General features: G+C 33.2%; 1 protein-coding gene across 2 annotated transcripts; it reads left to right on the forward strand.

The window, feature by feature from the left end:
• Positions 1–2,696: 2,696 nt before the first annotated feature.
• On the forward strand, positions 2,697–8,613 carry LOC145582233 (glucan endo-1,3-beta-glucosidase 8-like). Of its 2 annotated transcripts, XM_081639236.1 has the most exons (3): positions 2,697–2,833; positions 4,795–5,066; positions 7,232–8,613. In XM_081639236.1, exons 1-3 carry the CDS (start codon positions 2,810–2,812, stop codon positions 8,334–8,336), a joined length of 1,401 nt encoding a protein of 466 aa, XP_081495362.1. In that variant the 5' UTR covers positions 2,697–2,809; the 3' UTR covers positions 8,337–8,613. The 2 variants fall into 2 exon arrangements, with proteins under 2 accessions (XP_081495362.1, XP_081495361.1); XM_081639235.1 differs by lacking the exon at positions 2,697–2,833 and having other exon boundaries at positions 4,065–5,066.
• The last annotated feature ends 2,577 nt before the right edge of the window (positions 8,614–11,190 follow it).

Genomic DNA, 11,190 nt, shown 5'->3' on the forward strand with positions numbered 1-11,190 from the left:
TAGTCTTCTAGAATCTTCTAGGAGGTTCTTTTGAAGCCTAAAGGGATTAGGATTGATAATTATGTTTTATGAGTTTTATTTGGAATAAAAAAAAGTGTTTTAAATGAAATTACGATTTTACGACTTGATTTTATCGAAAAATAGATTCTGCTTTGAAAACGCGTGGAAAACCTTATGCATCGCCAAACAACAGTTTCGTCGCCTGGCGACAGAAGAGTGTTTTATTCCTTTTCGAACTCTGACTCTTTTCTATTGGTTTTCGGACTATTTTCTTATAAATAGGGTCCTAGGACCTCCGTTTCAATCATCAACTCTCAACAAAAACCAGAATTCTCTAATTCTCTCTCTCTCTAAAATCTAGAAGCTTTCTCTCTCTCTATTCTTTTTCTAAACCTTCCCTAAAACACAATTCCTCATACATTAGCACTAGACACACCTAGCCAAGTTCGAAGTTGCCTTCACCCTAGACGTGAAAGGTTTGATATTTCTGAGGGTTTGGTTCCAAATCTCTATTTCAATTATTTAATTTAATTGTTTGATTTTATATTTTCCTTGAAGTTACTAACGTGTGTATTTTGTTATTAGAAAGAGGTACGAGGCATCGAAGTAAGTAATTTAATTGTTTCATTGATCTTTTGATATAGAAATCATGCTTAGACTATTTTGTTGATTCCTAGTATCATGTTAGGATGTTTTATTGCTTCCTAGTATCATGTTTAGGGTAATTTCTAATATCAAGTATGATTAAAAGAATGCTTCCTATTTTCTTTCCTAATATCATGCTAGTGTCATGTTAGGGCTAAAGCTTTGATTTTTTTTATTGTTTAGTGACATGCTAGGGTTTGTTATTAATCTTGTTAGTATCATGCCTAGGATCTTGCTAATATTATTATGCTTTAGCGTTGATATGATTATTTTTATTATAATTGTTATTATTATTATGATTATGATGATTGTTATTATGTTGCTTGATATATTATTATTGTTGTTGCTTGATCACGCCCTCTCTTGCAGGTTTAAAGGGAATTTGTACTTGTAATCACGCTTAATAAGATAATTAATAATCTTGTTTAGGCTAATATGGTTATAATTCAAGTGATCGCCAATTATAGTTTTGTTTGTGCATTAATATTCAACCAACATAGATTAAACAGGTTTAGGGTTAACCTAATGGTTGCATGTTAGTCAGAAAGCGCACATGAATATGAGAAGAATAAAGTAGAGGCCTTTTTAGGACAGGTTCAATCTCTTTTAGGTTGGATTTGTACTTTCATCCCCGAACACCAGTCATGGTTCCAGACCTATTGGAGTTGACGATCTCATGGATCGTTAAGGGGTGTAACCTTCACCTTGCGAACGGTTTACAAGTTCCTAAAACTTGTTGGCGACTCTTTTGCTCTAGCTTCCTTCCCTTTGGACGCCACCATGCTTAAGTGTATGATCACAGTGGGGCTCAAGTGTGGGATGCTTGAAATATTCCCTACAATTATCATCAACACAATTCTTTGTTTCACCTTCTATTATTGTGCGATTTAGGTCGAAATCACCTAATAATGGAGTTTGAATTTGCCTCTGTTTTTGTATAAAATCGTGGATTAGATTACTGCAATTTGATGAATTGAAGTTTGCTGATGAATCCTCCATTGATGGTCAAAGCCCCAAGGTAATCGTTTTTGCGTTTTCTCAATTTCTCTCTCCTCCATTGTTGCTCTACGATTTCTAAATTTAAGGTATGAGTTTTCGCGTCTTTTTTATGATTTTTTTTTTAAAAAAAAAAGCTAGCACGTGTGGCAGTGTGCCGATTTACAATAAATTATTGTAAATCGGGGGCATGCAAAACTTCTTGAACAAAATTTATTTCAAGATATTATTTGACAAATTTTTTTAAAGTAAGGTACTAGTTTGCAAATTAACTTAAATTTATGGTATTTTTCGGAGCGATTTCCCTCAATAATGTTGAAACAAAAATAAATTTCCATTATGCACCCATTTAAAAACAAATTCCCAAAATACCGTCCATGTAGGATTGGTATTTGGTTTGGCTTAAAACCGCTAATGTTGTTAACAGTTTTATGTTAAAACCACTAGCAACATTAGCGGTTTTATTTTTTTTAAAAAAAAAGAAATCAAAGGGACCCGTTATTAATGAAATTAGGTCTCTTTGAACTTAACAGTAATAATGTGGGCGCTCTCTTTCCTACTGTTGGCTAAGGCATGGTTTCAGAAAAGAGACCTCCTTTTTTGTTGATAGGTTTCTTTGCCTCCTTACTTTTTTTAAAATGGTAAGGAAGAAAAAGACCTGTTAATTGAAAAAGGCAGTCTCTTTTCTGAAACCGCTAATAACAATAGCGGTTTTAAAGCTATAACCGCTATTGCCATTAGCGGTTTTAGGCTGAACCAAATAAAAAAAAAATTACACCCAGCACCGACCCTACGTGGACGGTATCTCGGAAATTAGTTTCCAAATCGATACACAAAGGGAATTTATTTTTATTTTAGCAATATTGTGAAAAATTGCTCTATTTTCCGACAATTTTACCTTTTATTTATTGTATTTTTTTTACAAGAAACGAAAGTTTTACCTTGGATAAGCTTTTATCCCCAAGTTTTCTACGAATACCTTTTTTTTTTTTTTTTTTTTTTTACATGACTATGGATAATACACTAATACGGAGTAGTAATTCCTATGAGTATTACTTTTGGAGAGAGAAAATGCAAAGAATGAAATTACCAACGAAAAGGTGAAGATCTGTTTCGCGCACTTCCCAGTCCATAAAAGCCACTATCTGCTGCTCTTGTTCAAGTACTAATGAACACTGCAATCATATATCAAGTGAGTTCAATTTTACAGAAAACTTTTACTTCTAGTTTCAGCATTTCAATTTTATACGATATTTCATCAATTGTAATTTACAGTCAATTTTTTTTGGATGTTTATTTCAGAATATAAGCAGTGATTTGTTAGCTCTTTCTGACAGTAATTTCGCTGTAATTGTGTTCTTGAACCGAGTAACATTGAAAATTATTTTATTTCGTAGTGTAATTTTTGTCGTTTAATGTTTTTATTTTGAAAGAAAAACCCTGAATCACTGTTCTTGTGAATTTTTCAGTTGGTCCGGAATTAATAGTCATGTTAATAGCGTAATCTGAATTATTAACGTGACAACTTAACTTGGACCTACAGTGTTATTATATGTCTGTAGTTTTCAGTCTTTTTATGAGGTATATTTTTGTTGATTATGACCTCTAATTATGGGTGTAATCTTACTTTTTGTTGATTTTTTCATGATTATATAGCTATTAATTATTGACATAACGTGCAAATAAGTGCTAATATTCCAGTAATTTATTAAGTTAGAGGCTAGATAGTTGGTAGTTCAATTATATTAATTAATTAATTTGTAAGAATGTTCTGTTTGTGCTCCTTTGCTGTTGTGTTAGTTGTTAATTTTGTCAACTAGGTAATGGCGTGACATCAATACCCTTTCCTCGCGGTTTAATCTGGGGTTTTGTTGTGTGATGAGCAATTTATACTTATGAATGCCGTTTTTAATTTCTTTTGATTGTTGCCCGTGTTTGAAAAGGTTATTATTAACTTCACTAAATTACCTATAAATTATTCTTGACTTATGTTTCTAGAAGTGGTTGTATAGTTGAAAAGACTAGCTCATCAAGTGGACCAGTTCTCTACTGTGTGTCTGTGTGTCAATTTACATTATGTTTTTTCTATGGATATGTTAGATAGAAGATATGGGTGCCAACTTTTTGGGGTTGATTGAGTTATTATTACAGGTAAGTAACCTAATTAAAAAAAAAAAAAAAATGGAATCCTATTTTTTATATTATTTTATTTTTGCTATTGTTGTAGTATTGTAGAGAGAGCCGTAGAGGCAATGATGTAGACAGTATTTGATCCCAAGTCTTCGGTTCTACCCCATAGACTCTAACTAACTCACCTAAGATAATGATGTTTGGGTTTAGGGTAGATAGTTGACTAGGCAAGTACATCATTATACTCTTTTTGATTGGCTGTCCTATTCATAGTTTATAACATTAATTCTTACTAGACATATATGTTTGTCCTCGTCCATTTCAGGAAGGGGAATATATCAATTCATTGGCATACTAAATAATTGCTTGATGCTTTCTATACCATTCAATCTTGTCCACACAACATACAACTTACAAAAACTCTTTATTTTCTTAAGATTACTGAACTTTTCCCTTCTCCACTTTTGCATAAATCTTACTGTAATCCTACATCACCCTCTTGGGTTTTCTGCATTTCCCTGCTTTTACAGTTTTTCTGCAATAATTTGATCATTGTCAACCTCTCTAGTTGATATATTCTGGGGGTTTATACCATTTCATATTTCTTCTTACTTAAGAAGCTTCTTTGAATTTCATTGATTGGCTTCCATTCTGCTCACAAATAATCAACTGAGAGGTATCTGTTTGACTTTTGTCTCATTCTCTGCATCATCCCTCGATTATCAATACCTTCTCAATTGCTCTTTTCTTGAATAGGAGATTTTCATTTCTTTGTCTGTCGTGTCACACCTCATTACTGTGTTTAATTATTTTTGCCCCCGACTTCCTTTTCTGTTCTGCAAGCTTGCTAATCTTAGTTAGCAAACTTTTACCTTTAGCTGTTGACTTTTTAAAAATAAAATTATTTTGGCGCCGCCATAAAACTAGTACTTTATGCATAGATAACATTCGTTTTCGATGGAAAAGAAGTGGCTGTTGTTAGTAAGTTGGCTGATAATCGGGGTATCATTATGGGCTTGTAAGGTTGAAGGGCTTGGAGTCAATTGGGGAACTCAAGCTAATCACAAATTGCCTCTTAGTACTGTAGTACAGCTGTTAAAGGATAATGGTATTCAAAAGGTGAAGTTGTTTGATGCTGATGAATCTACTTTGAGTGCGCTCACTGGTACTAATATTGAAGTTATGGTTGCCATTCCTAATGGTGAGTTGGCTGCCATGCTTGATTACCATCAAGCTCAAAAGTGGGTTCGTAGCAATGTTGTGCGTTACAATTTCAAAGGAGGAGTCAACATCAAGTGAGTTGTGTAATCAAATTTTATTTCCCTTGTTTTAACCCTTTAAAATATATGCTGTAGATCTTGTCCTGTTTATCTGGGTTGTGACAAAGAATTTGTCTTGATCCAAAATGATAAAAATGCAAAATTGATGTTCCCCTTTTCTTCATTTTGTGGGATGTTATACTTCATCCACTTGCCTGCCATGTGATTTATGCTTATTAGCTCATTTTTTTTAAAGCATTTCATCTCCTGGACCATAACTTCACTACACTAAATTTGTGCTGAGCTAACTCCAAATTTCGCATTAATTTTGAGCCACCTCTATTTCCATTTTGATGTTAAATTGCCTTTTATGGATTACTTTTGAAGTTCTTTTTAAAAAATTTATGGAAAAGGTACTGAACTTTTGTTAAAGTGATTTGTGCATTTTTTTTTTCTTCACAAAAACGTTATCTATGCAATTATCAACTAACACTCAAGCCTAAAAAGTTTTTCAACTCACAGAAGTACAGGGAAGTTACAAACTACAATGTTCCACAAGATTGAACTAGGAGATAATTTTTTTTTACCAATTGACCAATCCATCCCCAATTGAAATTGAATTAGATGATTTATATGGAGAGTCGTTGAAGGACCAATTTTCTAGCAACATCATCGTCCTATTAGTGGTGAGCAATCAGAGTACACTCCATTAGACTGCAGAAATTTTGGAATGTTATTGGAAGTTGGAATAGGAATGTCTTGTTGGAGGTTACGTTTGGCATGTTAGCTGTGATGTAATTGATCTTGTAGGCCAAAATTTTTGAATTTTGAGGGTTGAGTGGAAATAGCAGAGGAATTTAACCATGTAGAAGCAGCAACCATGAAAGAGCAGACGGGTGATGGTTCTCATCTTTGATGGGGGAAGGGCGTTGATAGACAGGAAAGTAGAATTATTGGTTCTAATTTTGAATAAAGACCTAAATGACTCAACCTGCTTCAAATAAATGAATTTCAGTATATCATTAGGGTAGATAAGGGATATAGTTAACCTTTTATGAAGTTGGGTTACTCTACATGTACAAACTTACCTTGACGTGAACTTTGGAAATCATGTGGTAACCTATTAGTGCTCTCTTTTTATACCTTCAACTTTATAATCTATACTATGTATTTGCTAACAGGTCATTATGTGATTGTGATATGTAACTAGGAGATATTAATGATAAGGTATAATAATTATTGAGCAAGGGGAAACCTTTTAAGGGTAGTTAAATGATTGACTGATATATTAATGATCCAATTCCTTTTTATTAGCAACTTTGAGCTATGCTCTGGATCCATCTGTACAATTTTTTGGTCTAGTACTATTTTGCTCTCATATGAGTCATGTTATCTCTTGTTCTATACTTTTGTTGAAGCATTTTTTTATCCTATTCTTCTATTAAGTTGCTCTCCTCATATTCTCTTTACATTCCCACTAGACTGATTATACTAACTGTAGCAGTGACATGTTGATGCTTTATACATGCACTTTATAAGAAAGAACAGTCGATAGGATAATATATTTGGGATTTTGGCATGTGATTGTATTGATGCTATTCTTAAGCTTCTCAAACTTTTCCAGTGTTATAAAGGTGATAGAGCTAAGAATAGTAATGATTACAATGCACTTCCTAGGGCAATTTTTTTTTTTTTTTTTTCATTTTTCTTGTTTTTCTTGCCAGACTGTAAATAACAGAGGAAATCAATAATGAATGATGCAGAAATAAAACATTTTGTCAAATTCTAGTGTGCCTGTAGCTGTAGTATGACCCAGGCAGTAAAAGCACATGAATGTAGGTTGTCTTAGATTATATCTGTGCACATTCCCATTATTGTATGCTTAAAGAGTTAAAGTAGTCTTTCATGATGTGGATGCTGTTATGTTTTATTGTCCAATTTTTTCGAAATATAAATGTATAAATGAGGACCAGAGAACTTTTTGTACATAAATACAAAGTAGTAGAAATCTTAATTGATCATCATTTTCATTTGATATTCTAAATAAACAACTGGGTTTTGCTTTCGCAATATATATCTAGAGATGGTTGATTAGTGGACAAGTATTTGGTGCATGCCAATTCATATGCAATTGTTAGTTACCCTTTTGATGTGTTAGAATGTGCAAACTTCTGCAACATTAAACCCTTCACCGGTTGCAGATATGTGGCGGTTGGAAACGAACCTTTTCTCAAGGCCTACAATGGTACATTTGAGAATGCTACTTTGCCAGCCCTTCAAAATATTCAAAATGCTCTTAATGAAGCTGGGGTAGGAAGCTCGGTTAAAGCAACTGTGCCCTTGAATGCTGATGTTTACGAATCACCACAGTCCAATCCTGTACCTTCTGCAGGAAGATTCAGACCTGATATTGCTGATGTCATGACCCAGATGGTCCAGTTCATGAGCCAGAACAATGCTCCTTTCACCGTCAATATCTACCCTTTCCTCAGTTTGTATGGTAACTCTGATTTTCCAGTCAACTATGCATTCTTCGATGGGGGAGCTACTCCTCTTGATGATAATGGGATCCAATACACTAATGTTTTTGATGCCAACTTTGATACATTGGTTTCGGCCTTAAAAGCAGCAGGGTATGGGACTATGCCTATAATTGTTGGGGAGGTTGGGTGGCCCACTGATGGTGATATTAATGCCAATATTAACAATGCTATCAAATTCTATCGAGGCCTCCTGCCAAGACTTGCAGCTAACACTGGTACTCCTTTGAGGCCTGGATATATAGAGATGTACTTGTTTGGGCTCCTTGATGAGGATGCAAAAAGTGTTGGACCTGGGTCATTTGAGAGGCACTGGGGAATTTTCCGGTATGACGGACAGCCAAAATTCCCCATGTATCTTGCCAGTGAAAACCGGGAAATCTATCTTATTGGTGCAAGGAATGTCCAATATCTTGAGAAGCAATGGTGTGAGTTTGACCCGAATGCTAAGGATCTGAGCAAGCTGGGAGATAACATTAATTTCGCGTGCACTTATGCTGATTGTACACCTCTTGGGTATGGATCATCATGTAACGGTCTGGATTTAAATGGGAACGTGTCCTATGCCTTTAATGTGTACTATCAGACTCAGTATCAGAAACTTGAGGCCTGCGACTTTGGAGGTATGGCTAGGTTAACAATGAAGAATATCTCGACAGGGAATTGCAATTTTACTATCCAGATAGCTTCCTCTGGTCTGACGACTGCTGTATCAGCGGCTTGCTTTACTATCACCGTGCTCACAAATCTATTTTTTAGAGTTTAATCTCGTGGATGCTGTGGTAATGCCATTCTTTGCTACTATACGTTTGCTTGATTGCTTCGTCTGTACAATCAGAGGTTTTCATGCCCAAACTTGGTAAATTTTTTTGGTGTTTGTATAGAATTTTGGTTAGAGTTTTTCCTCATTTGGGGCTATGAAATACAGTAGCTTCCATCCCTAGTCTTTACATGTAAGCTGTTCATAAATCATACAAATTATTTTGAGAATTGCTCTGACTGGCTAGGTTTACAGTTTATTAAGCAGGGAATTGCGATTTTTACATCCAGATTATCTCTGCTTGTTTGATTACTGCTTCAATGTTGAACACAGTAATTGTGTTATTTGTTTATTTATTAATATTTGATGTTGTCAATCTTATTATTTAGAATATAAAATCCACATTAACAAGCGTAATTTTAATTAAAACTAGTTATTGACCCGAGCGATGCCCGGATCATCATAAATTATAAGTTTGATCAAATTAATTTAGAAGAGTTAATATTGAACAATATTAATAACTAAATGAAAATGTAATAAGAGGTCAATATGAAAAGTTTTTCAATTAAATTAAACACTACTCCGTATTATTTAGCATTAAAGTTAGACCGATGAATAGTTTTATTGAAGAGACTAAACATTAATACAATTCAATATGGTGAGTAGAAAAGAGATGATACATAAGATGACATGTAGTCCCAGATGACATATGGATGACACATGTCGTTAACATGTTGTTCCCATGAGTTTTAATAATATTATAGATTGGCTACAGAAGTACAAGAGTGCACTTTCTTTCCCTATTAGTTTGGCCCCAAGCCATACATATCCTCCAATTCCCTGAAATATAGCAACATGAAGGAGATTTAAGCATCACACTGCAAATTTCAATATAATAATAATAAATTTAAAATGTGGATAATATAAAGATATATAATGAGATCTATTTAACAAGACATACATATATATATATATATATATATATATATATATATATATATATATATATATATATATATATATATATATATATATATATATATAACATGTAATTAGAGGTGAGAGGGTAAAAAGATAACAATTTTTCTGATAAACATGACATTGCTCAACTTTGACAATCAATTTATTTATTTATTTATTTATTTATTATTTTTTTTTGACAATCAACATAGTATTCAAATACTCTATATATACTACTCTATATTAAGGAATATAAAAGGTTGATAGGATGAAAATAGACATAAAACTAATTCAAAAATCATTTTACATGATATATTTAATACAGATATGTAATATAGTCAAAATAAATACGAAATATATAAATAATGTAAAAGTTATATTGTTGCAATTAATTGGAAACGGAGATAATAAAAAGTTGAATGGAATAGATGAGGGTGAAGTGAATATTGGTATTTTTTTCCCCTTTTGGTGAAAATGAATGTTTGTTTGTGAGCAATAAGCTTTATTTTCTCCAAAGAATCTCTAAAGTCTAAACGGTTAAAGGGAGTTAGTTAAGGCTGTCAATTTGCGTGGAATTCTTGCTGAACATCGGACCCCACTTCATTGCACTTTGAATTCTGTTAGTCTTTGACAACCTAAACTAATTTCTGGCAAAGTGGCAAGTACATCCTCTAAAATTGCATGAATTAGCTGCTAGTCGTCTTTAATTTTATCTTGTACTCCATTTTTTTTTAAGTATCCCGCTTTGATTGTTGTATTATTTATATAAGTATATTACTTTCACCAATGTTTATGTTTTATCCATACTCCATCAGTCACGGATTACTTGCAATATTTTAACTGGACATGCTTGTCGATACATATATTTGATCGTCGATATCTTTTATTACATATTAATAAAAGTTAAAAAAGTTTATATTAAGAAACTATACATTAAAATAGACCCAATAACATCATATACATTGATATTTATATAATATCTAAAAAGATGATCAAAGTGTGATGTGTAAATAGTGTAAAAAGTCAGAACGTTACGAGTAATTTGGGACAGAGCAAGTAAAATTGAGTCATAGTCATATGAGTACTTGTTAGCTTGTGTCAATGTATAACTTTTAAATATATACTTTTTGTAACTTATATTTACGGTTTTTTCATTATGTACCCCCAAGTTTTTTGTTTGTTCACCATATACCCCCACTCTTTTTCAAATACACTATATGAATCCCAAGTTTTCTAAAAATTGCACTAAATACCCTTATAGACTAACAGATGTTAGCTCTGTCAGTCTTTACCCCAAATCATTTCCCCCCAGCCTCAAACCAACTACCTTCCCTTTCCCTAGTCACTAAACCAACCAAAATCTCCTTTCCCAACCTCGAAAACTAATCATACATACATTATTCTAGAGATTTGTGGTGGTTTTAGGGGTTAGGGGAGGTTGAGAGCGAGTGGTGGCCGGTTTTGGTGGTAAGGGAAGGGATCTGGAGGTGATTTCGTGGCATAATTAATCAAACTCCACTTATCTCGTGGTCATTAAGGGTATATGGCACATTTTTATAAGAATTTATGGGTATACGACCTTCATCTTTCCATGCATGGCTCCATTTTCTAATTATTAGTTTTTTTTTCCCCTCAGTATAGGGGTACGACAATACCTCTATGTACCCTCCAGATCTGCTACTTGGGAATCACATTAACTAGTTGTCATAGACTGGGTACCTCTTGGATATTGTAATGCTAGTGTTACAATAATCCAAATTATATTTTTCACCAAGTTAAAAAAAAATCGTAAAAAATAAAAATAAAGCTAAAAAATTTAATAGGGGTAAAAAACACAATATTATATACCAAAATCATACAAACTTTTACTCCTTCCGTCCCTTAATTAGATTTCTAGTTC

This window comes from Chenopodium album, chromosome 15, assembly GCF_948465745.1.
Source record: "Chenopodium album chromosome 15, dcCheAlbu1.1, whole genome shotgun sequence".
In the NCBI taxonomy this organism is placed as follows: Eukaryota; Viridiplantae; Streptophyta; class Magnoliopsida; order Caryophyllales; family Amaranthaceae; genus Chenopodium; species Chenopodium album.

What these genes read in the sequence shown, in the direction of transcription:
- LOC145582233 (XM_081639235.1), top strand. Translation starts at nt 4,729, where the DNA reads ATGGAAAAGAAGTGGCTGTTGTTAGTAAGTTGGCTGATAATCGGGGTA. An exon ending in AAAGGAGGAGTCAACATCAA is followed by an intron (nt 5,067 to 7,231) that starts GTGAGTTGTGTA and finishes CACCGGTTGCAG; the next exon opens with ATATGTGGCGGTTGGAAACG.